A 26,563-nucleotide genomic window follows, 5' to 3' on the forward strand; every position below is an offset into this window, starting at 1 on the left:
CCTTAGCCGGAGAGCATCCAAAGTGGTAGATGGTGTGTGGTGTGTGTGGTGAAATCCCACAGATGGTTTTCCCTTGAGCAACTGCAGCAAGCACAGCTGGCTCTCGATCTCTGGCTGCTGTGACAAAATGCCCAGGCTCGGTGGCTTAACCTGTAACAATTTTGCCTCGAGTTTGAAGTCTGGCAATCCTTCATCCAGTCGTGCGGCAGACCCTGGGTGGCTGGGACAGTGCCCACACTGCAGCCTCACCACCTGGAGGAGGGCCGAAGAATTTCTGGTCTCTCTTTAAAATAGAGGAAAGAGCCACATTGGTCACCCCTGGAAAGGAAAACGGAGGCCTAATCTGCTACTTTAAGAAAATGTGGTTTATTAGGAGTGGCCTTGAGACCACCACCAGGCCTCAAGGTGAAAAAGAGAACATTATAGGCAGAAATAGTACATGTATGTGAGAGGCAAACATGAGAGCAGCTTTAACGGGAAGGAGGGCCTTCATTAGGAGGATAAGTCAGGGTTTCCTTTGGCCTCTGCATCCGCTGCACACAAGGAAGCAAAGCAGAAAGTGAAAACAAATTTTATCTATCTATTTAATTATTTAATGAAAACAATGTAAATAGAGAGATAGCTGCCACGGGAAGGCTAAGGTGGAGGGTGGTTTTAGAGAAATGCCAGAGCGATCCCAAGAACAAAGGACTCTCAGACTATTAGAACATTTTTACCAAGTGACTCACAAGGATCCTGTGGTGAGCTTTAAGGGCAGTCCAGGGAGTGACTGGAGGTATCTTATATCATTTTACCGTGATTCCCACAGAGGGCGACAAGGCTGAATTTTCCTACTTGAACTTAGAAGCCTGCTTCCGGAAGATTCTGCCTTCCCTCTTTCCCTCCCTTAACCCTTCACGTGATGGTCGCCATCATTTTTTGTATCTTGGGACAGAGCCCCTGGCTCAAGGCCACTATAAATTCAGCTCTGCTTTCAAAACCAGCTTGTGGCTTGGAGGCCACGGGCCCAAGAGGGTTTTTGGGAACAGTAGCCAGGGCATGTGACATATTCATTCGACAGACAAGACTTTGTGCCTGAGATAGGGGGGCCATTAGTGACCGCCTCTGTCTCACCCTCATTGCCTCCATCCTGAGCAGAACAGAACTGGTTTTACACGTGTGCTATTCCAGGTCCAGGAGAGATTCTGATCCAGGGCAAGTGGAGCACACTTATCTGCTGGAAAAGCTATTTGGCTAGAATAAGGAAGGGACCACCTTCCATACAATGGACAGAAATAGGAATGAGGCATCTATAGTGCAATCCTGAGTAAAATGGCCAAAGGAAGAAAGGGACTGAAGGATGGGAGGAAGAAACCCAGATACGCATTGCTCCAGTGGTCCCCAAGTCAAACCATCTCATAGCCCAGAATTCCTGTCTAATGAGAAAATTTTTAGTTTTTTATATTTATTCTCTCACAGATTGCACCCTAACTACAGTTTCCACTCCTTTCTCTCCTCCCAGTTTCCCCATCCTTCCTCCTCTATCCAGTCCTCCTGGTTCCATTCATTTCCCTTGAGGAAAGGGCAAGCCTCCCGGGGATATCAGTCAAACATGCCGTGTCAAGTTGCAGCGAGACTAGGCACCTCCCTCATATGAAGGCTGGTCGAGGCAACCTAGTCGGAGGAAAAAGGACCCAAAAGCAGGCAAAAGCCCCTGCTCCCACTGTTAGGAACCCCACAAGAAGACCAAGCTACACAACTGTAACATACACAGAGGGCCTAGGTCAGCCCCCGTAGGCTCCCTGATTTTTCAGTAGTTCAGTTTCGGTAAGCCCCTATGGACCCTGTTTACTTGATTCTGGTTTTGTTTTTTTTTTTTTTTTTTTTTTTTGTGGTGTCCTTTTTATAAATTTTTTGGTTTTGTTTTTCTTTATGTAGCCTTGGCTGTCCTAGACTTACTTTGTAGACCAGGCTGGCCTTGAACTCACAGTGATCCACCTGCCTCTGCCTCCCAAGTGCTGGGATTAAAGGCATATGCTTCTACACCTGGCTTAAAAAATATTTTTAAATTTTTTATGCATACATTAATAGTATCACACATGTATAAAATAAACTACACACAGCAAGAAGAACCACAAAAAATCAGGAATTATATTAATGTTACATTACAGTGTTTTGGCTATTTCTATTTGGCAGCCTTGAAGAGAGTATCTTTCCTATCTTGGTGCATCTAAAATTCTGAATGTAAATCAATATCTATCCTATCTTGTCATTATCAACTTAAAACATCTATCTAGACCTAAAAACACCTTAACCCCTAAACAGCCATGCTTAATTGTAAAACTAAACCACTGGTCTTCAACTCCATCAGAGAGTTGAGAAAGGAATAAAATTAACTACCTGAATAAACTGGAAGTGCAAGTTGGCAGCTTCCAAAGTGAAAAAAATGACAGAGATGTTTGCTGCCTGAACCCAAAACTCTCTATAACATTGGAGCATCATCTTCAGCCTTCTGGCTCAGTATATCTGATAGACATATTTGTGAGGCAGGAACTACTGAGGACTTGCTTACCCAGTCTTGGCAGAGTTTGGCATCCAAACCTTGACCTCCTTGACTCCTACAAATCGTCCTTCCCCTCTTCCACAGAATTCCCCGAGCTCCACCTAGTGTTTGTCTGTGGTCACTGCGCCTGTTTCCATCCGTGGCTGGATGGAGGCTCTCTGATGGTAAGCCCCTGGCCACAAGTATAGCAGGATAGCATTAGGATTCTTTTTTTTTCTTTCTTGCTAGTCGTGTTTGGTTGTATCCTAGGTCGCTGAGATGTCCAGCCTCTGGTTCCTGGCCCTCCAAGCAGTATCAGGGGTGGGCTCCCTCCTGAGGCATGAGTCTCAAGCTGGACCAGTGTTGTTGGCCACTCCTGTAGTTTCTGTGCCACTTTGCCACAGCCCAACCTTGCAGGTTGAAGGTTTTGTGGCTGGCTTGGTGTCCCCATCCGGCTACCGGGAGCCTGGCCTGCTTACAGGAGATGGCCAGTTCAGGCTCTCTATCCTTCATTGCTAGGGATCTTAGCTATTGTCACCCTCATAGATTCCTGGGAGTTTCCATCACTCTTGGTTTCTTCTTTGCCTCACAAATGCCCCCAAATTCCGGTTGTCTCTCCCAGCACTCTTCACCAACTCCACATATGACTAATTTAAAAAATATATAAAGAACTCAAGAAACGAGACATCAGCAAACCAAATAGTCCAATTAAAAGTGGGATCTAAACAGAGAATTCTCAACAGAGGAATCTTAAATGGCTGAGAAACACTTGAAGAAATGTTCAACATCCTTAGCTTCCTTTTACTGTGAGCTGTCTATCTCCTCATGGGTCAGCTGTTGAAGGTGTAATCAGTTCACATCATTCCTGTCACCTGGTCATATTGGTCTGTTTCACAGGACGGCACCTTTGAAATACTTACTGCAGATTTCAAGAGCTGGATAATTTCGTAACTTGGAGGGTGTCCTAGTTACTGTTCTGTTGCTGTGAGGAGATACCAGGACCATCATGGTGGGGAGCTTTACATCCTATTGACAGGTGGGGGGAGGGGGAAGGAGAGAGGGAAAGAGAGGGGGGAGGGGGGAGGGAGGGAGAGAGAGAGAGAGAGAGAGAGAGAGAGAGAGAGAGAGAGAGAGAGAGAGATCATAAACTGGGTATGGTTCAGGCTTCTGAAACCTGAAAGCTCAGAAACAAGCATTCAATCATGAGACCCTTGGGGAGCCATTCTCATTTAAACGGCACAGAGTGATTTGTCTCCAAGTGAAGAGATGACAGTACAGTTAAACTCACCCAAGAAGACTGTGGCAGTGCTAGAAATGCCCCATACTTTATAAAACCACATTTAAAGGGGCGGGGCAGAATTCACATCATTGAAAACAGCAATGGTTTAAGTAGAACCCTTTTGGGCTACCTTTAAAAAATTTTTTTAAAATTAATTAATTTATTCAGATTACAACTCAGTTGTTCTCCCATCACTTGTATCCTCCTGTTCCTCCCTCCTTCCCACTCCTGCTCTATTCCCTTCCATGATCGCGGGGGATCTCCTCCCCGACTATATGGTCATAGGCTATCAAGTCTCATCTTGGTATCGGGCTATCTTTCTTCTCTGTCTTTCTCAGGACTGAGGTGAATATATAGTGTCTCCTACAGCCTCCCCATGGCTTGTTTGTTTTTATAATTTTGATTAGTTCTCATCAGAGATCACATTTTACAAATCATGTTGGTTCTTAGTGGAAAAGTAAAACTTCTGTCATGCCTCGCAGGAAGGAGGGCAAAAGCTCTCATCTTCCAGAGCAAGAGACCCAGCGTGTGTTTGAAGGATGGCTCAGTCACTAATTATCCTCAGGATACATTAAGCATCTATTATTTGACCATAATTATGAGAAAAGAAAGGCAAAATTTCATCCACAGTACACAGCCTCTTTGCTGGTGAGGAGAATGGGACAAAGATGGATGAGACACACTGACAACAGCTACAGAGTCCTCACAGAAAAGGCCGCGCATGGGGAGCAGTGGCCAGCCATTTTAGGTAGCCAGAACCAAATATTAGTGTGTTAAAGCTCAGCCTGTCATTACAGGCGTGTAATCTTAGCCACCCCAGAGGCTAACATAAGAGCATTGCAGGTTTAAGGCTAGCCTGTGCTATAGAGTCAGTTCAAGGCCAGCCTGGGCAACTTAAGATTCTATCTTTAAAAAAAGAAAAAAAAAAGCAAAAAAAAAAAAAAAGCAAAAAACAACTCATGAGGTGGGCCCAAGAGAGAAGGAGCCCATTGAAACAGGTTCATTGGAGCTTGGTGTGGTGGCACATGCCTTTAATCCCAGGGATTAAATCCCAGGCAGGCAGATCGATAAGAGTTCGAGCCAACCTGGTCTACAAAGTAAGTCTAAGACAGCCAAGGCCACACAGAGAAAACTTGCATCTAAAAAACCAAACCAAACCAAACCAAAATAAACAAGCAAAACAAAACAAAAACCAGGTTCATAGGAATAGGCTATTGGTTGTTGCCCCAGATTGCCCCTCATTTTCCATAGGCAGAAGCTGACTTAGCTACCTGTCTCCCAGACTCCACACTGTTAAGACAGCTGTGCCCTGCACCCATTTCTTGCCAGGATCCTGGCCTGAAATTTCTTATGTCCAGGCTTTTTTTTTTTTTTTTTTTTTTTTTTTTTTTTTTTTGCCCTCTACAAGACACATCGGATTACCAATGAACCAGAAAATTCCAAAAGGAAAGGAACTCCAACCCTGATTCTGATTTCATAGATGGTCCTCTTCTGACCAGTCCAAATGTCTCTCCAAGATAAATAAGAGTCCCCGTACCACCTACCTGATGCTTCTTTAACCTGGAAGCTGAGAACATCAGCAGACGGCGTCTGAGTCCAACAACAGTGATGCTCTGCTTTGCTGTTCCATCTACCTATGTGTCCACCAATGCATTGCAAGTGAATGCGTGTGTGTGTGTGTGTGTGTGTGTGTGTGTGTGTGTGTGTGTGTGTGTGTGTAAATATCTTGGTGATGACTTTTGACTGTTACTGACTCCTTTGACAAATTCCCCCCTCCCCCCAGGACTCTTATATTGATGCAGCCTCTGTAAGGATACAACTCTCAAAATCAGAAACTATGGAGTAAAATAGTAATCTTAAAGCCAGTTTAATCTACTTAAGGAACACAAAGGTGCCTCTAAGTTTATATATTATTCTAATTTCATGTAATTAATCTTTTGCATATATTTGGGACAATAACTATATCTGTGCTTTTAGCTTAAAAGAAATCACACATACCGTTAATCTGAGCACTTGGGAGGCCGAGGCAGGTGGGTCTCTGTGAGTTCGAGGTCAGCCTGGTAGATCTTCTGGAGCTGGAGTTACCTGCAGCTGTGTGAGCCACCATTAAGTGTTATGAACCGAACCCGGATCATCTGAAAGGGTAGTGGCATCAATGGCTCCTAAGTGGTGAGCCATCTCCAGTCCAGTCCTAGCCTGGTCTACATAGTGCCCCAGCCCCCCAAAGAAATAAGCCATCAAGTAATACCCATAAATACATATAAAGCTTATAGATATAACAAGCACTTTTGGTAAAACAAAACAACCCCAAAAAACTAATGAAAAGAAAAATGAGAAAGGATTTCATACCGAGTGTGTCCTAAGATAAATGGTTGTTAAACTTGGCCTGTGAGATACATCCGGTGCTGGTGCTTGCCATGAGAACCTGATGACCTCAGCTTGGTACCCACAATCCCCATGGGAGCAGAGAGCCAACGCCCAGAAGCTGCTTTCTGACTCTGCGCCTGCACCTGGGCATATGTGCACATGCAGTCACACACCACACACACACGAAAGAAGACGCCTTACACTATTAGAAAAGGTTCTGCTGAAACGTGAAGAAGCATGGTATGGGCGTGCCCCAGCTCAGTATAATTAAAGGATGTTAATCGGCCTGCTCAAACAACTCTCATTTAGAAATATTTCTTTTGTTCTGTTCTTGAGGCTTTTTTTAATCCTTTAATCAGTTTATTTTCATTTTTACGAGATCACATTATTAGTGACTTAATGAAGCACAAAGATGAAGATGGTTTAAAACTATGAAGAAGGCGTTTTCCCCCCTTAACAGCATTAAAAAGGTTACACAAAATAGGTCTAAATCTTACGCTACAACAAAATAAATGATAAAAATCACCAGGATACCTACGTGTGGTGGCACCTGGAAAACTGAGCAGAAAGATTTTGAATCTCAAGCCAGCCTAGGCTATACAGTGAAATCTTCATTTAAAAAAAAAAACCACTGAGGTATCTATATATTGTCAAAAGTGATCGAATCACTGAACCCTTATCCTGATATGTAACATAATACACTGCTGGGTATATAATCCATGGGCGTGGCACAGCTTTGATCTCTAGTACTGTAAGAAAAATAAAAGCCCTAATTAAATCCTTAATCCATAAAAGCTGATTATCTTCTCTGAATTCTTGAGAGACACTTGCTGCAGCTCATGAGACACTTCCTTTCATTGCCTGTATTGTTATTAACAGATAAAAAATGTTTCTTAAAAGTTACATATCAAAGCAGAGTGCAAATTTCACTTGATACTTAGAGGCATCCTCGGTGCTTTAGGTGAATGGCTACAAACGCCCAGCAAAGACTACATGGCAAGTGCATTTTCACAAACATTGTTCCACAATGAAGCTCCAGTAGGAAATTGGTGATTAAGATATAGATTATAATCACAAAATCAATACGTAATAGGCAAGTGCCTGGGCAAGGGGGCTAATTTTACTTAATTCTGGGTAAACCCTCTATAACTCAGCTATGCCCCCAGTCCTGATTTTATTTCGTTCTGAAAGAAAAACAATTCTTCTCTTCATAGTATTTAAATGAAAAAAAAAAAAAGATAGAACACACGCAGAAATTATTGCAATCAAAGACCAAATAGTAACTGTAAACACTACTCTACTTAATAGCATCAGAATTCAGAGTAAATGCGACGTGACTCCTCAAAGGCCTTAGGAAACTCTTTTCCTTCACCTGAGTTACGCTGGAATTCTGACTGATGCACTGGGGAGATTCCATATGAGCACACAGAATCTTGCAGATCTGCTGAAGCAGCTCAGTGGGATCATCAGGATGAGTAAGTAAATTCAGGTAAACGATAATGTCCCTGAGATCTTGAGACACTTGTCAGCTCAGCATCTCTAAGTTGGGCCAACTGGTAGACCATCTCATGCACTTTATCCACACACAGCAGATTGAAAGCTCCATTCTGTCTTTAAAAACTCCTCTAAAGAAGTCAACAGATGTTCCATTTTCTTCTGCCGTGACAGGATAAGATCTAGTTCTTGTTCCAACCTGTTCTGGTCCATTTTCACCTTTTCCACTTGGTTATGCCAAAGAGTAATCTCATCAGCAATCTCAATCAGTGCGTGCAGGTTCCAAGCATTGAATTGGTCAGCCTGACAAAGAAGCTGTTTTTCTTGATCTTGTAGGTGAAGGCTCCACCTATTCCCCATACTGTCCAGATGACCGTATGTCATTATAGGAGTTACTGCTGAGTTTACCCTCACAGTAACAGGGAGAGAGGCCACCGTGAATAGGCCATTGTTAGGGAGGTTTGAGGCACATGTTGAAGCCACTTGTCACTGTGGTGGTGGTACTGGTGGCCACTGTGGTAGTGGCAGTCATCGGGGCTGTGCATGCGAGTCCCTGGGAAGCCAGGAACATTTGGCATTGTAGGAAACAGTGCTCGAAGTATCTGGTGGCCACAGTAGATCCTGGAGGCAACCTTTCCCTTCCTGAACTGTCTCGCTATGCCAGCTGCGAAGCAAAGGCCGAGGCCGTCGAGAAGCAGGTGAGACGGGAGTGAACCCAGACCAGGACTTACACCAGCAGAGACGCAGCAAACTCCCAGGAGCTAGCAGCTACAGGCCCCGTGTTCGAGTTTCTTACTGCTCATTTTGTTCGTTTGTTTTCATACAGAGACTCTTTATGTAGTCCTGTCCTGGAACTCACTCTGTAGATCAGGCTGGCTTCCTGAGTGCTGGGATAAAAATGGTATGCCACCTCAGCCGGTGGTTCATTTGGTTTGCTTGTTTGTTTCTTAAATCCTTTTGTAGTTAGATAATTTGAAAATTGCTCAAGATATTTGGAATTTTCTATGATATATTCCCAAATGATAAGAATAAATGCCAATCCTGATTTTAATATGACTCTACCCCAAAATTTTACTCCTTACATGAATCGTACTTTTGTCATGTCTATTTGCCTGCCCAAATGCCAATCTTACTTGAACCAAGACTTACTGTCTAAAAAGATTCTGTAGACACAGGCAGAAATATGTAGCCACACAGGGAACCAAGGAGTTGCCCTGGCCTAGCTGCCCTGAGAGGTTAGAGTCCATGGGACACAGTGCGCGCCTTCTGGTTCCTGATAGGATGATACGATCCTTCAGGAAGTGAAGCATTCAGGCCTCTGTTTGTTTCTCTGTATGTTCCCTCAGAGTCAGGAAAGCATGGAAGTTTGATAGGACAACTAGTCCTAGACATTAGACTTTTGTACCCTGTAGTTTGCAAACGTCATTGCATCCTGACAACTACAATTGTATTGATCCTGGCAACCGCCATTATATTCTGTTTCTGATAAAGGTATAAAACATCTGATTGCTCTCAATAAAATTGCCCCAGCTTAAGTCTTGCTGTGGACCCTCCAATCCTTCCTGATTTCATTCCTTGGGACCACATCAGGTGACCTTGGCCCGGGAAGTAAGCTCAGATGCTTACACATTTGGTTAAGATCCTAAAAATGAGCCCAAGCTTCATGGCTTCTACGTGTGCAAAACGCGATGCTTGGCCAACAGGGGCTCAGCAGGAGCTCAGCTTTCTGTATAGCTGACTGGTTGAAACTGGTGTGATTGTGGAGCTAAAATGTTACAGGCTGGGAGCCTAATTCACCTAGAGCTATCTTTGGTCTTCCAAATTTTCTATTCACTATTAACGCCTAAGCATATTTGAGTGTGCATATAGTTAGAACCTACAGAATTTAAGCTTGACAATCAAAACAGAAATCCATGCTCTGGCCCTTAGCAAGCAACTAGCCTCCCCTTCCTCATGAACTCCATGAAAGGGAACCCCAAGCCACAGTGGGGGCCCTGAGCGCTCTCACTCATGAGGTCTGCTGTCACTCTTGACAAGGTATGTCTTTCCTGTTTGCACTATCACGCTACTTTTGAGTGAGGTTTTCATGCAACCTTTTGGCTGTCTATGTACACCTTTATTTCAACCACTTAACAAGATGCCAGGTGAACACACCTGGTCCATCTGTCACTGGTAATACCAGGGGACACTTGGAGGCCACGTGGGAATCAGCTATCTTAAACTACTGCCTGGCTCTCCCCTCAACCAGGCATCTCCTCCCTGGATCCTCTGTACTGACCTGGAGAAGCCGTGGTGACTATAGGGTAAAGAGAGAAGGGAGAGAAGGCTGCCCTTAGGAAGGGCAGAATTTGGATTTAAACCAGTGGCTTTGTGAATTGGTCTGGAAATGTTCTGTGAGTCATGGGTAAGATTGCCTGGGGGTGGTCCTGTTTCCCCAGCCTGCATTTCCCACTTCCTTCTCACAGCTCCCTCTCTTGCTGGCAGCTTTGTTTCGTCTTTAGTAGAGTCATGTGGTGTGAGTGGTAAATGAAGTTTGTTAAAAGCATGACAGAGGCTGGGCGTGGTGGCGCACGCCTTTAATCCCAGCAGGTGGATCGCTGTGAGTTCGAGGGCAGCCTCGTCTATGAAGCGAGTCCAGAACAGCCAAGGCAACACAGAGAAACCCTGTCTTGACTTGATGTGGCAGGGTGGGTTATGGGGGGGGGGGCTCCTCTTTTCTGAGGAGTTAGGGAGGGGGCATGGAGGAAGAGAGGGGGAGGGTGGGACCAGAAGGAGAGTAAGATGGGGGCTACGATCAGGGTGTAAAGTGAATAAAAGTAGATAGATAGATAGATAGATAGATAGGTGATAGATAGATGATATAGATAGATAGACAGGTAGACAGACAGACAGACAGACAGACAGATGGTGAGGAGTGGTCAAATAAGGCCCCTGACATCAGCCTCTTGCCTCCACATGCATTCATATAGACACACATGCACACACACTCACACATGTTTGCTGACTCACATGTGGACATTAATTCACACACACACACACACACACACACACCACATACACACACACACACACACACACACACACACACACACACACCCCCCAGAACAAAACAAAAACACCATCAGGTAAGCAATCAAATGAGCATGTGTGTTTCTATCTCTGGCTCTTCCTCTCCCTCTCTTCCTCCCTCTGTCCCATCTCAAAATGCACACAAGAATGTTTGATTTATTTATTCATTTAAGTAAAATAACTTAATAAAAAATTTCACCTGTATTAATAAAGTCATAACTAGAATAAAAATTGAAATGGAAAATGTTGCACTCGAAGTACAGTTCAGCCTTCCTTCCACAGACTCTGACAGTGCTCGGCATGCATCAGGGCCCTACAGGGCGGTGACTTGCAACACGTAGGAAACAGATTGGCAATGTGGCAAACAGATGAGGCCAATTTTCAGTATTTTTATTAGCACATATTAATGGTACAAAATAATGGGTTTCATTGTAACATTTGCTATATATACATGACGCAATTTGATCATATTCCTGCTCCGTTACCCTCCCAAACGCCCGTTTCCTCATTTCCTCACCCTCTTAAATCTTCCCAAATAATTCCCCTCACACTTTCATGTTTTGTTTTGTTTTATTTTGTTTTGAGACAGGGTTTCTCTGTCCTGGACTCACTTTGTAGACCAGGCTGGCCTCGAATTCACAGTGATCCACCTGCCTCTGCCTCCCGAGTGCTGGCATTAAAGGCGTGCGCCACCATGCCGGGCCATGTTTTCTTTTTAAAACATGGATCTTTGTATCATATGACAATTGCGTTTCCGAGTCTGTCTCTTTTTCCTCAACGTGATGACCTCCAGTTCCACCCACTTTCTTGAAAACAACGTGGCTTCACCCTTCTTTACGGTAGCTGTGTGCCAGGTTATCCGGCTGTGATGCACTGATGCGGTGGAATTCCCCACGGCTGGGCCCGTTTGAACTGGCATCTGTGGCTACTGTGAACAGTGAGTGCCACAATACATACGGCTGTGCAGGCATCTCTAGCACCAGGTGACTTTGATTACATCTAGTATGTATCAGAGTGACTTGGTGGACCACATGACTCAGTATGGAGGGTACCCAAAAAACCCAAAATAGGAATAGCTTTCTGAGCTCTTGAATTGCTGAAGTCAGCCAGGGCCCAAACCAGAAAGGCTCTAACAAGCCTCTCTCCTCCCTCCTGTGAGGGGAGCCTCCTGACGGACTGGCGGAGCAAGAGGTCTTACTGCAAAGCTTCTGCAGCTGGTGTGAGCCCATCTTCCCTGTGGGCTGCCACTGCTGTGCCCTTGGTGTTACCATGCCATGCTGGTTAGTATTATGGTTCATGGGCATCATAGCTGGGTAGGACTGTTGGTTGCCACCCTCCTTTGGAAGCTTCCTGGTGCCTTCTGGTCCTTAGGGAGATGGTTTTACAGTCAGTTCCAGCTCAGGGGCCTCCTCTGCTTTTCCGTGTCTGAATTACGTAGCTCTTTAGCAATAGGGACTTACCTTCCACCTGTAGGGGGCGACCAAGAGCAGCAGCGATAGTCGGTACTGTTTCGAGAGTCTTCTTAGACAACCCTGAGCGACAACTCAGAAGAGGACTTCTCATGCCTGGTGCTGCGGTTAGGGTTAGATGTCGTCAGCTCTTGAAGGGAGCAGCAGCCGCAGAGGGAAAGTGCTTGTTTAAACTATGTGTTTATATACAGACCTTGGCAGGTTTTCTACGTAGATAGTTAATACTATGATTCCTCATGACTTCTCAGACATCTTTATTGTTATTTTCCCTCTCTGTTTTCTATTTATCTCTCTTCCCCTCCCTAATTAGACACCGCCCCCCCCCATTTTGTCCATTCAGATCACCTGTGCCCTGGGATTCCCTTCTTTGTGGCCTGCTCACCAACAATGATCCTTTTTTTGTTGTTTTTTTAAATTTTAAATACGTTCCTAGATTCTATAGTTATTACAAGATATGTATTCACTTCTGAAGATGTTGCGCTAGAAGTCTCAGATGAGAAACGACAGTTGATATTTGTCTTTCTGAGTCTGGGTTACCTCCCTCACTATGGTCTTTTCTTTCTTTCTTTTTTTAAATTAAAAAAAAATATTTATTTTATGTATATGAGTGCTCTGCATGTATGCCTGCATACCAGCCAGAAGAGGGCATCAGATCTCAGTGTAGATGGTTGTGAGCTACCATGTGGTTGCTGAGACCTCAGGAAGAGCAGACAGTGTTCTTAACCGCTGAGCCATCTCTCCAGCCCCTACGATGTTTTCCTGTTCCGTCAATTTACTTGCAAAGTTCATGATTTCATTTTTCTTTACTGCTGAATAGTATCACATACTGTATATATGTACATTGCCGTTATCCATGCATCATTGAAGGTCATTTAACTTGTTATTAACAGAGCAGCGATGAACATAGCCAAGTGACTATGTGTGGAGTAGCAGGTCAAGTGCTTTGGGTATATGCCAACGAGTGATGTAGCTAGAGCACATAGTAGCATTATTTTTAGCTCTGGGAGGATTCTCCACACTGATTTCCATAGTGGCTGCACCCGTTGGCAATTCCACCAACAGTGAACCAGCGCTGCCTTTCCTGCACATTCCCCTCAGCGTTTGCCGTCGGTTGATTTGTTGATCCTTGCCATTTTGACTCAGGTGATGAAATCTCAAAGTTGGTTTTGGTTTTTTGGGAGACAGGGTTTCTCTGTGTAGCTTTGGCTGTCCTGGACTCACCTTTGTAGACCAGGCTGGCCTCGAACTCACAGAGATCCACCTGCCTCTGCTTCTGAGTGCTGGAATCACAGGTGTGAGCCACTGAGCCTGGCTTCAAAGTTGTTTTGATCTAAATTTCCCTAATTGCTAGAGATGATGAATATCGTTTTAGATATTTTTACCCACTTCCCCCCCCCCCCCCTTCTTTTGAGAACTCTCTGTTCAGGCTCCAGGCTAATTGTTTGTTTGTTTGTTTTTGTTGTTTTGAGACAGGGTTCTGGCTTCTGTGTAGTTCTGGCTGTCCTGGACTTGTTTTGTAGACCAGGCTGACTTTGAACTCACAAAGATCTGCTTTCTTCTGTTCCCAAGTAATGAGATTATAGGCATTTACCGTCATGCCCAGCTTCCCAGACTAATTTTTAAAATGGATCATTTGTTTGTTTGCTTTGACTTTTTTTTTTTTTTTTTTTTAGATTTTAAAAAATATTCTGAGCCAAGCATGGTGGCACACGCCTTTAATCCCAGCACTTGGGAGGCAGAGGCAGGTGGATCTCTGTGAGTTCGAGGCCAGCCTGGTCTACAAAGAGAGTTCCAGGACAGCCAGGGCTACACAGAGAAACCCTGTCTCAAAAACCAAAATAATAATAATAATAATAATAATAATAATAATAACAACAACAACAACAACAACAACAACAACAATAAATTCTATATATTAAGCCTCAGTCTGATGTACAGCTAACAAAGAGTCTCTCTCTTCTGTGGGCTTCTGTCGGTGCCGCACCGTCCAGTGGAAATAAGACCCAACAACCAGACTTCTTCTCGAGATCTTTACTCAGGATTAAGCTCAGTGGGAATGGCCCCAAAGAAGGGAAGGGCCAAGCTTAAGTACAACTCAAGGGCCAATCAGCTCATGCCAGGTGTCACCTCCTCATAGGTCCGCGTCAGAGCAGGACTGCTAGTCATCAGATCACCAGTTACCCTTGCACAGCCTTTTGCCATATAAGGACTTGTTTATCTTCGAGAGCGCTCGCCGTCGGGATGGCGGAAGGCGGAAGCCTGCGCCATGTTAAGGCACGGCACCTCGCAGCTCTCCACAGGCTTCCTCTTTACCAGATTGATTGATTGTTTCCTTAGATGTGCAGACAATGTTTAGTTTCATGGCAAAGTCGTTGACCTTAATTCTTGAGCAAATGGAGTCTTACTCAGAAAGTCCTTTCTTACACCTGGGTCATGTAAGGCACTGCCTGTGTTTTCTTCAAGAAGTTTTGGGGTTTCTGGTTCTAGGCTTAGAGCTTTGATCTACTTGTAGTTAGTTTTTTGTTTTGTTTTGTTTTTTTATAAGATGATAGACACTGTTCCAAGCCTATTCTTCTGCATGTGGACATAGTTTCCCCAGGAATATTTGTTGAGGACACTTTCTTCTCTTCAGCACATGTTTTTGGCATCTTTGTCAAATAGATGGCTGAAGTCATCTGTACTCATGTTTGGGTCTTCAATTTTGTCTCATTGGTCTACATGTCTGCTTTTGTGCCAATACCACATTGTTTTTATTACTACAGGTCTGTAATATAGCTTAAGATCTGGAATGATAGGGCTGGTGTGGTGTTAGGGACTCAGAGGTTAAGAGCACTGACTGCTCTTCCAGAAGTCCTGAGTGCAATCCCCAGCAACCACACGGTGGTTCACAACCATCTATAATGGGATTCAATACCCTCTTCTGGCATGCAGGCTCTATATGTGGATAGAGCACTCATATACATAAAATAAATAAGGAAAGAAATCTTTAAAAAAAATATAGAATAGTAATCCCCATGTCCTACCTCCCGAGCGTTGTTCTTTTTGCTTAGCACTGTTTTGTCTACCCTTGGTCTTTTGTGATTCCATATGAATTTTAGGATAGTTTATTTTTCCTATTTTTCTAAAGAATGAGATGGGGATTTTGATTGGGATTAGATCAAATCTCTATATGGCTTTTGGTAAAATGACCATTTTCAAAATATTAATTGTACCAACCCAAGAGCACGGATGTCATTCCATTTTCTAGTGTATTTCTTTCTCTCTTCCTTTAGAGGCTCACAGCTGTCATTGTGAAGCCCTTCACTTCCTAGGTTAGGGTTCTTCCTAGATGTGCTATTTTCTTTGAGGCTCCTGTGAATGGGAGTGTGTCCATTATTGCCTTCTCTATGCTTGTGGGTGGTGTGTAGAAAAGCTGTTGGTTTGTGCAAGGTGATTTTGTATCCTGCCACATTGATGTATTTATCATTTGTAGAGTTTTTCAGGTAGAGTTTTTGGGATCTCTAATGTATGCTATCATGTCATCTACAAATATGGACAGTTGACTTCTTTCCCTTTGTACTCTTTAATTTCTTTCTTGTGACTTACTGCTCTAGCTAGTACTTCAGGCACAATATTGAAAAGAAACAAGGATAGTAGACAGCCTTGACTTGTTCCTGACTTCAGTGGGATTGCTTCAAGTTTCCCCCACCCCCTTTAAAATTATGTTGGCTATGGATTTCTCATATATAGCTTTTATTATGTTGTGGTAGGTTCCTTCTAGTCTTCTGTTCTCTGGGACTTTTATCATGAAGGCATTTGGATTTTGTCAAAGGCTTTTTCTGCATCTATTGAGATGACCATGTGATTTTTGTCTTTAAGTCCATGTGGTTTATTACATTTATTGACTTGTGTATGTCAAACCATCCCCGCAATTCAGGGATGAAGTCAACTTGGTCATGGTGGGTGGTCTTTTTGTTGTCGGTATTTAGTTTGCAAGTGTTTTATTGAACACTTTTGAGTCTATACTCATGAGGAACACTGGCCTGTAGTTTTAATCTCTTGTGTCCTCACCTGGTTTGGATATTAGAGTGATACTGACTTCATAGAAGAAGTTTGGGAGTGCTCCTTCAGTTCCTGTTTTTGAGGGGCTTAAAAAAGACTGGCTGAAGATCATCTCTGAATGCCTTGCAGAATACTTCTGTGGATCTATCTGGCCCTGAATTTTTTCTTTGCTGGAAGGCTTTTAAATTACTATTTCAACTCATATGGTGTGTATCTGGAATAATTTGAATGAGAATGATCCCCACAGGTTTGTATATTTGATTTCACGGTTCTCAGTTGGTAGAATTGTTTGGAAAGTGGTCTTGGTGGAGTGGTGGAGGAGGTGTGTCAGTGGGGGTGGGTGAGCTTTCAAGTGTTTCACCATTCCCATCTCTCTCTCTCTCTCTCTCTCTCTCTCTCTCTCTCTCTCTCTCCAGTGACATGCCCACCTGCCTGCTGCCATGCTCTCTGCTATGATGGTCATGGACTCTAACTCTCTGACACCGTGAGCCCCAAATTAAATGCTTCCTTTTATAAGTTCCCTTGATCATGTTGTTTTGTCACGGCAATAGAAAAATAACTAAGACAGTGTCTGTTCAGGTTGGTTTTTGTTTTTGTTTTGTTTTGTTTTTGGCTTCTGTTGGTTTAAGTTTAGTGATTTGGCTGAGTCTAATATTTTACCCATTTCTTTTAGGATTTCCAGTTTAATAGAATATAAGTTTTTAAGGCATCCTCTTATAATCTTTTAAGTTTCTTTGGTATTGTAATGGTTCCCTGTTCATTTATGATTTTGTTAATTTGGGTTCTTTCTTTTTGTTAGTTGGGGTAAGGGTCTGTGGGTCTTGTTTCTCTTCTTAAAGAACCAGACCTCAGATTCCTTGATTCTTTGTATTGTTTTCTTTGTTTCCATTTCATTGATTTATCCTCTGTTTTTTTTTTTATTGTTTATTGCTGTTGACTGGGCTTCGATTTAGTTATTTCTTGTTTTTCCAAATTTTTGAGTTGCATCATTAGATCATATTCTGATTTTTTTCTTTTTCTTTTTCTTTTCTTTTGGTTTTTCAAGACAGGGTTTCTCTGTGTTAGCCTTGGCTGTCCTAGATTCGCTTTGTAGACCAGGCTGGCCTCAAACTCACAGCAATCCACCTGCCTCCGCTTCCCGAGCACTAGGATTAAAGGCATGCACCACCATGCCCGGCCTGATTTTTTCTTATTGAATTTTTAAATTCATAATCATAAACTTAACTTTGCAATCCAGCTAGACTTAGAGGGGAATAAGGAAAATATGGAACCCAAAGAACTTCAATGAGAGCAGAGATTACAGGGTACTGGGAGCAGATGGGGTGGGGGTGCTCTCTTGAGCTACAGAAAGAACGGTCTGGTGGGTTAAGATGCCCACAAGTCAAGAGAATTAGAGTTGTCCACAGTCGGAAATGGTGATCTTCTTTCTGGTCTTGCCATTCCTGGACCCAAAGTGCTCCATGGCTTTCATGATGCTCATGTCTTTTCAAAGACCACACGCTTGCCACCCAGCCACTCACACTTGGCAGTGCAGATAAAAAACTAGGAACCATTTGTGTTTGGTCCACCATTTGCCATTGACAAGATACCAGGTCCTGTGTGCTTCAGGATGAAGTTCTCGTCCTCAAATTTCTCCCCGTAGATGGACCTGCTGCCAGAGCCATTATGGAGTGTGAAGTCACCACCTTGGCACATGAATCCTGGAATAATTCTATGAAAGAAGGAAGGAACCCTTATATTCAAATCGCTTCTCTCCAGTGCTCAGAGCACGAACATTTTCTGCAGTTGTTGGAACTTTATCTGCAAACAGCTCGAAAGAGCTGCAGCCCAAGGGCTTGGCATCGGCTGCAATGTTGGAAGAACATGGTGGAGTTGACTATGGCTGCAGCAAGGGGTGACAGGGGACAGCAGCATCTGCAAAGCGATCTTTCTGATTTTTTAATATAGGGACTTAGAACTATGAATTTCCCTCATAGGACTGTTTTCCATGTGTCCCAGAGATTTTGTTGTATTGTGTTTTCTTCTTCATTTAGTTCTAGAAAAAAATTAATTTCTTTTTGACCCATTCATTGTTTAGTAATGAGTTGTTTAATCTTCACAAGTTTGTATACTTACTAGAGATTTGTTCCCTGTTGATTTTAAGTTTTATTGCACTGTGGTCAGATGGTATACACAAAGCTATTTAAATCTTTTGAATTTGTAGAGTTTGTTTTGTGTCCTTGGTGTGGTCTGTTTTAGAGAAAGTTGTATGTGCTACTTAGTAGAATGTGTTAATTTTGGCTCGTGGATGGAATATTTTGTATCTGTTAGGTCCATTTGATGTATGATGTCATCTAATTCTGATGTTTTTCTGTGGTTTTTTGTTTTTTGTTTTGTCCAGATATCCTGTCTACTGGAGAAAGTAGCATATTGAAATTACCTACTGTTAATGACTTGTTTTAATCTGTGTCTTTAAATTCAGTAGTACTTTTTTTTCCATGAAACTGGTTGTGTCAGAATTTGGTGCATTTCTGTTTAGGATAGTAATGTCTTCTTGGTTAACTACTTCCTTGATGAGAATGAAGGGCTCCTCTTTATCACTTCTGATTAATTTTAATTTAAATTGTATCTTGTCATATATTAGGGTAACAATGCCTGCTTGCCTCCTGGTCACATGTGATTGGAGCATCCTTGTTCATTATTTTTTGTTGTTTTGTTTGTTTGTTTTGAGACAGGGTTTTTCTGTGTGTTGTCCTAGCTGTCCTGGAACTCACTTTGTAAACCAGGCTGGCCTCAAACTGACAAAGATCCATCTGCCTCTGCCTCTCAAGTGCTGGGATTAAAGGTGTGCGCCATCTTGTTTGTTCTTTCTTTAAGGCAGTTTCTATCTTGAAAGCTATGTTTCTTATAGACAACAGACAGATTTATGTTTCTTGATCTACACAGTCAACCTATGTCTTTTAATCAGAGAATTGAAGCCATAACATTTAAAGTTATTATTGAAATGTGTATGTTAATCGTGGTCACTATGTCATTGGTTTTGGTGTTGCTATTTATGTTCCAGTGATATTTTATGTTTTAGAAATCATGGCTTTGTATTTAGCTGTGCGCACTCTTCCTTTTAACTCAAAATATTGCTTCCTGTATTTTCTTTGTATTCGGATTTTTAGATGTAATTTTTAAAGATTGTTTATATCATGAAAAGTTCTTCTTTCTCCTTGAAATATGGCAGATAGTTTTGCTGGGTATATTAAACTAAGTTGGCCATTGTGTTCTTTTAGGACTTTGAAAGCATTGCTCCAGGCTCTTCTGGCCATTGATAAATCAGCTGTTATTCTAATGGGTTTTCCTTTATATTTGACTTGTGTTTCTTCTCTTGAGTCTACTTTCAATGTACTTTTTCTGTTATGTACACTTATTGTTTTGACTATGAGATGCTGTGGGGATTTTCTTTTCTGGTCTTGTCTACTTGGTGTTCTGTGTGCTTCTTGTACCTAGATGTATGGGTGCGTCTTTCCTTAGTTTGGAGATGTTTTCTTCTATGATCTTGTTGAAGATCTGGTCTATGCCATTGACTTGGGATTCTTCTCCCTCATCTGTGCTTATAATCTGAAGGTTTAATCTTTCCATGGGGTTGCACATTTCCTGTGTGCTCCTTTCCTGAGTTTTAAAATGTTTTCTCATATTGCTTGCTTCTTTGCTCTAAATCCTCTGTTTTATCTTTGGATCCTGATACTCTGTCTTCATTCTACTTATAAGGCTTTCCTTTGAGTTTCCCATTTGGTTACTGAGTTTTTCCATTCCACCTTCATTTTAGCTTGAGTCCTCGTCAGCATTTCCCTCTCCTTATTGACTTCCGGTCTCAAATCCTGGATTGTCTTCACCATTTCCATTAGCCTTATCTTTGTGTTTTCCTGGCAACCATTCAGACATTTATTTTCCTTACTATCATTAAGCTCTTTCTTTGTGTATTCTTTATACTCTTTAATTATTTGATGAAGTTTATGATTGGTCTCTTAAATTCTGTGTGCTGGAGTTCATCCAGGTAATTCTCATTGGCAAGCATTTCTACAGGACTGGTAGGTTTGTGAGAGAAGATACTGTATTGATCATTCATATTGTTTTTGTTTTTGTCTTTTTCACTGAGAGCTGGGTAGGTAGACTTCTTTTTTTAGTTCTAAGTTTGATATGGACAAAATAGGTTGGGGCAGAAGAGAGAAAGTGCAGGTGGATTGGGCCTAACGGTTAGAAGTGGCTTAGGTAGAATGGAGTCAGGTGGACAGAGGGCTGGTATATAGGATGTACATCCTGGTCCAGGCCTGGAGTGTGGGAGTATATCTGGCTGGTTGGAGAGGTTGGGTTTGGTATGGGAGAGGCCTGTGGGTTTGGATACTGGCAAGGATGGGTCCCTATGGAAGTCTAGAGGTTCCCTGTGACTCCAGCAGAGTTGGCTAGTCTAGACCAGGGCACCAGATGTGGGACCCAGAATAGATCTGGCAGGCTGGGGAGGACGGTCCAGGGGAGGGTCAGGTAGACTCAGTAGGAGACCCTGGGTAAAGATGTTGTAGGATCTGGCTGGGTGGAGAGGTTGGACATGGCTTCACTTTTAATAAGAGTTTACATTCCTAGAAACTAATAGGGTCTTTTGAGAACAGCATTAATCTCATCAAAAGAGGAACCTCCTCCCCATCATCTATTTGTCTTACAGATCCCAGTCCTCCTCTGCTGCCTTCTTCTCATCTTCCTCATCCTCCTGCAGGTACTCCTCCCCTTCATTTTGTTCCTTGGTTCTTCAGTGTAGTCTTGCTATGTAGCCTAGGCTCGCCTCAAATGTATAATCTTCCTGCCTCAGCTTCCCAGAATATTGAACTTATAGCTATGCAGCACAGTACATGTCCTAGGCTCTGCTTTTAAAAAGTCTACCCCTGTAGAGACGGGAAGATCGGGAGGCCATGTAGAGAGTTCAAGGCCAGCCCAGGTTGCCTAGGTTGCTGGTTGCCTCTTTGGCTGTGGCGTGCTGGGAATCCTGACTCAGTTTGTCAGCAGTCTGAAAGTTCTCAACTGCATGAGCACAGCTTGGAAGAGACAATAATTTGGAGTCCTGGATATAGCCCTCCTTCCTGGGACTCTGCCTCTGCCCTGTGATGGAGATAGAAATCTGGACCTATAGATTATGTGCCAAGGTTTCTGGGAAAGTGTCAAAGGAAACAATACTTGATGGCAGTTCATTTGTTTCCAGCCATTTCCAAAGGTAAAACCCCAGTCAAGCTGGTAACAGGAACATTGCAACTAGAAAGGACTTTTGCTCTTTCTTTGCACACTATGGCCAAGCCTTTCCCCCACTTGACCTCTTAACCTCCGCCACAGCTGCCCTCAAGGTATCAACCCCAAGGTTACAGAAACCATGGGTAAACTAGAAACATCTAGAAGCTTCTGTAGATCAGGAGAGGATCATGACAAGCAGACAGACATTTACTTTCTTCTTTCTGTTTGATCGACTTGACAATTCAGACCCTCACTGACAGTCACCACATTTGATCATGAACTAATTTTGTCCAGCCCAAGAATGTCCCACAGGGCACAGGAATTCAACCTCAGTTCAGAAAATCCCTGACATCTGACGCAGGAGGATTTGTGGGGTTAGTGGAAATTGCTTTCTCCCGCTGGCCAGATTACAGACTGCAGCTTCATTTTTGCAGGAGCAAACATCCTTCTAATAACAAACACAGCAATGATGCCTTAAGAGAGGACAGACAGAGGCTGTCTCCCTCACTGGCTCTTTCCCACTGCACCTCGGGAGAACTGTTTGATTTGGAAATCTATGCTGCCTGTCCGGAATATGAAATTTGGCATACTCCTTTTGTGGTGGGGATGGGTTCTGGCCGCTGAGAGCACAGTGCACTGGCCAGGAAGAGACGTTCATGAGCCATCTAGGAAAGGCAGGTGGGTGACATGGAGGCCAAGGGGGGGCCTGAGGTGGGAGGGGGAAGGGAGGACAAAAAGCAGGTTCTCAATTGTCTAGTCTCTGTGTGGAGCCATCTCCTCCCCTCCCCTTCCTTCTCTTTCTCTTTTGGGAAACTAGAAAGGTATTGTCCTTTGTAATGTATTGCACTCAAGAGTATCAGTATATATTCTTAAATTTGTTACTAACTTTCTTGTATAAAAATAAGGATGATTGATGGCTGCACAGATTCTCAAGGGACTGAGGGGAGTTTTGATCCGGGAGAATTATTCCTATAATTCAAGTCATTTCTGTTGTGAATGTGGGACTCTTTCCCCACATTTTGTTTTAAAACCAGCTTTCTTTGGGATGTGCAGCTCGCATCATCAGTAGGTTGTCCCCTACCTGCAACCTGGGAGGGGCTGGGTGATACGTGCTGCCCAGGCTGTAGCTGTCTAGCAGATGGCCCTCGGGCAGCCAGGGGCCTGGGCTTCAGCCTCCCTGGCCTCCAAGGCCACCCTGGCTTGGTGTGCATCTTTTTCACAATCCCACCTGGCATCAGTCAATAAACCAGGAGCTGGAGACAACCAGGCCCAACGTTCCCTCTTTACTAACAAGGAAATGGATGAAGAAAAGGACTTTTTTTTTTTCATCATTGTTAATTTCCAGTTCAACTTAAACTTTCATTCTATTTGGATATAAATCCACAGAGTGAGAAAGACCAGCTAACATGAAGGGAAGCATGTCTCTCAAAAGTCTGGGTTCGGTAGGGCCCTGCCTTGTTTCTCTGTGCTCCCTCCTGAGGTCTGAGTCTCTGTACACCAGCTTTGCAGGTCAGATGGGCTCGCCTTGCCAGTTTCTGTCTGCTGTTACGATGTCATTAATTTAGGGGCTCAGACATCCAGCGGTCCCAGTGAGCCTGGCCTGCTGAGAAGGACCATTGTGCCAACAGTGTCGAGAACTGCTTGGGGAAAAGGAATGTGTGCAGTGATATACACCCCAAAATGCAGGATCCTTTGTCCCAAATGTACTCATGGGGATTAAAGCTAACTAACCCTGCTAGTTGTCACCAAAAATTTCTCAGTCTTTTCCCCCAAGACATGACTGGAACAGCAGCCTGTCCAGGGACATCACATAAGCTGATTATTAAAGGGTATAGAGTATTATACAGGCATAAATGTGGAGTAATTAAATCAGGCTGGTTAGCATATCTGTCACCTGGGATACTTAGGGTCTCTTTTTTATAGTTTATTATTTACTTTACGGGTATGGGTGTTTTGTCTGCCTGTATGCCTGTGTACCCTGTGTGTGCCTGGTGCCACAGAAGTGGGAAGAAGGCATTGGATCACCTGGGACTGGAGTTATAGACAGTTGTGAGGTGCCATATAGGTGCTTGAATTGAGTCTGGATCCTCTGGAAGAGCAGCAGCCAGTGCTCTTAACCCCCAAGCCATCTCTCCAGCCCCCCCCCCCCCCAAGGATTTTATTTTGGCCAGAAGACCCGAAATGAACGCTGACTGCTTTGGAATCTACAGCTCACTATAACCAGAGCCACCTTACCCAGCAGCTTTCCAAGCCCAGCCTTGAGCGACTGTCCTGCCTCTGTGAGTTCAGTTGCTTTAGCTTCTGCCTGTGAGAGGTGCAGTATTGAGGATGGGCAGCCAATGTAAGGAACTGTGCCCGCCTGTTATTTCAGCACTCGAGAGGTTGGGGCAGGTTATCCTCAAATACGTCGTAGGTTTGAGGCCAGCCTGGGCTACACGAAACCCAATCTCAAAGCAAAACAAGAGGAGGGGATAGAGGGAGAGAGAGAGAGAGAGAGAGAGGGGGGGGGGGAAAGGATGAGGGTGGGTGAGGAGTGAGGGAGAAAAGAAGAAATAAATTGGTTTTATATGCCGTGGAGATCTCTTTCCGGCATTTAAAACCAGGAAATCAGATTTAGGTCAGAATGTGGGCCTATGAGGGAGACTGAGAATATTTACCTGGGTGACTGTCGTGCGTCTAGCTTATTAACTTAGACTGACACCTGCAGTGCGTCCCTGTTGTCACAGAGAGGAGTTCCCTTCTGTAAAGGGCTGACCGTTGTCCTTTTAAGAGCACACCACGTCCTCGTCACTTGTCCTCAGGGGCATTTTGGTTGACGCTGTAACTTGGCTGTTGTGAACAGCGCCACGGTGAACGTGGAAAGGCAGATATCTGTTCAAAACACTGAATTCAAAGCCTGATGTACAAGGCACGACGACGTGATGATTCTATTTGTTGTTTGAGGATCCTTGTGGTTTTATGAAATAGCTGTATTAATCCGCACCCTCACCAACAACGCAGGAGGGTTACCCCTCTGCACACCTTGCTGACGCTTGCTTTTCCGGTTCCCACTGGCCACTTGTATGGCTCCTCTTGACAGAGAAAAATGGCAAAGGCTTGTCTTTGTTCTGTTTTGAGTCCAGTTGTTTGCTTTCTTATGGAATTTGACTTCCTGTGAATTCTTGCGGGGAAGGGGGCACCCTTCTCAGATGTAGGCCTTGTTAATAGTTTCCGCCAGTCTGCAGGTCACTTCGTTCCAGAGTTGCTGTCTTTGCTGTGGAGAAGCTCTTAGTTTGAGGTAATCCCACTGGTTTTGCCTCCGTTATGTGAACATTTGAGGTCACACCCAAAATCCTATCACCAAGCTCAATGGTCCCAGTTCTTCTTGTCATCGTTTCGGGTCATACGCTTATGTCTGTAACGTGGTTTGAGTTCATCCATGTGTTCTATCCTGTGTGTGTGGTAAGAGTCCAGTTCCTCCGTCTGCACTTGGATATCCAGTTTCCCTAACACTCTCTGTGGAGCAGACTGTCATTTTTCCTATTATGTGTTCTGGATGCTTTTGACAAAACCCATTCAGGTCTGGATATATCACTCGGTGGCAGGGCCCAGGTGCATAAGTATTTTATTTTCTGTGGATTCCTTTATTGGCTTCTCTTTTGGGCAGTTCATTGCTGGTGTGTAGAAAAAAAACTGCTTTTATGTGTCCTCTAGTTTACTGTATTTATTTGTTTGTTATTTTTAGTGGTTTTGAGTGGACTCTGGGGTCATAGAATCATGCTATCATCAAGCAACTGGGAACCACACCTGGATTCCCTGCAAGAGCAGCAATTATTCTTAACCACCGAACCATTTCTCTGGCTCCTGTTATTACAACTATTATACATGATTGTATAGTTAGGATAGACTCTTGAAAGTGTCCTGAATCAGTCAGCTGTGGCGGTGCACAGCTTTCATCCCAGCACTCGGGAGGCAGAGGTAGGTGGATTGCTGTGAGTGCAAGGCCAACCTGGTCTACAAACCAGGACAGCCAAGGCTACACAGGGAAACCTGTGTCTTGAAAAACAAAAACAAAACCCCAAAAAAACAAAGAAACAAAACCCAAAATAAAATAAAGAAAGCATCCTGGATCAGCCAGCATGTAGACACTTAGAAGTCTAGGTATGGGTCTAGAGATATGTTAGCAGGTAAAGTCTCTTGCTTTTGTCTCAGTCTGAAGAGCTGAGTTCCGTCCCTGGGTCCTGCTAAGTAGAAGGAGAGGGCACTAATTCCTGCAAGCTGTCCTCTGACCTCCACATGTGCACCGTGGCATGTACATCCACCCCACCCCCACACAAATAAATATAATAAAACCTGAAATTCTAGATAGATTTGATTACATTTCTTTACAAACAGAAAGTGGGTCCAATTTATATCCCATCATTTAAGTTAAAATTTATTTTTATGTAGCCTAAACTTTTATATGGATCTTTCTCCCAGATTCTAAAAATCTCTCTGAAGGCATGTCCAAATGTGACTTATTTTCATGCATCACGTAGAACCCTGGGCAAAGCTTCTAGAATGGACCGATACATACTGTGTCTCCTTTCTTCACTGGAAGGCTGGGAACGTGTGCACCCTGGGGATGCCAGTGTAGGCTCTGCAACATGATCTCATCACATCAGAAGCCAGAGCCTGCTAGCTTCATAACTTCTTGCCATGCTAAAACCTGCACCTCCTCTAAAGGGAACGAGAGCTCAGCTGGCTTCAGCCGAACTCCATCCCAGAGAGACAAGACTTGTACCCCAGGAGATACAGCAGATGGGTAGGAAGGGACACACACACACACACACACACACACACACACACACACACACACACCAAAACAAAACAAAAAAACAGAGGAAGGGAAAAACAGAAAACTCACCTGGAATAGGTGAGAAATAGTGAGTGGTCTTGGATAATGGTGAATGATGGAGAGATGGAGCCAGAGCATTTTAGAATTGCCAGGATTTGCATGGCATTAGGGTAAAAGAGAAGCAGTTTTAGGTAAATACCCAGCAGGCATTTGGGTTGCTTGTCTGGGGAGAGTGATCAGGGAAAGGAGTGGTGTGAAGAAGA

General features: G+C 43.6%; 1 protein-coding gene and 1 pseudogene across 6 annotated transcripts in view; one reads left to right on the top strand and one right to left on the bottom strand.

Moving 5' to 3' along the window:
* LOC311598040 (gamma-aminobutyric acid receptor subunit rho-1) overlaps positions 1–26,563 on the top strand; it is a 56,920-nt gene that overhangs the window by 7,708 nt on the left and 22,649 nt on the right. For 2 of the 5 annotated variants that reach the window (XM_084782829.1, XM_084782830.1), the window contains exon 1: positions 21,973–22,162. The exons of 2 other annotated variants lie outside the window; for them this stretch is intronic. In XM_084782829.1, the coding sequence (XP_084638955.1) occupies positions 22,041–22,162 (122 nt within the window). In that variant the 5' untranslated portion in view covers positions 21,973–22,040. Of the gene's footprint in view, positions 1–8,075; positions 8,360–21,972; positions 22,163–26,563 lie in introns of those variants that run through there. One more of the 5 variants, XM_084782831.1, reaches the window with a different exon arrangement.
* LOC311597012 (peptidyl-prolyl cis-trans isomerase A-like) lies at positions 17,430–19,849 on the bottom strand (annotated as a pseudogene). The gene is made up of 2 exons: positions 19,714–19,849; positions 17,430–18,122 (listed from the first exon to the last, which is right to left on the bottom strand). The product of its transcript is annotated as a peptidyl-prolyl cis-trans isomerase A-like (transcript).

This window comes from Acomys minous, assembly GCF_964271855.1.
Source record: "Acomys minous genome assembly, chromosome: 1".
NCBI classification, from domain to species: Eukaryota; Metazoa; Chordata; class Mammalia; order Rodentia; family Muridae; genus Acomys; species Acomys minous.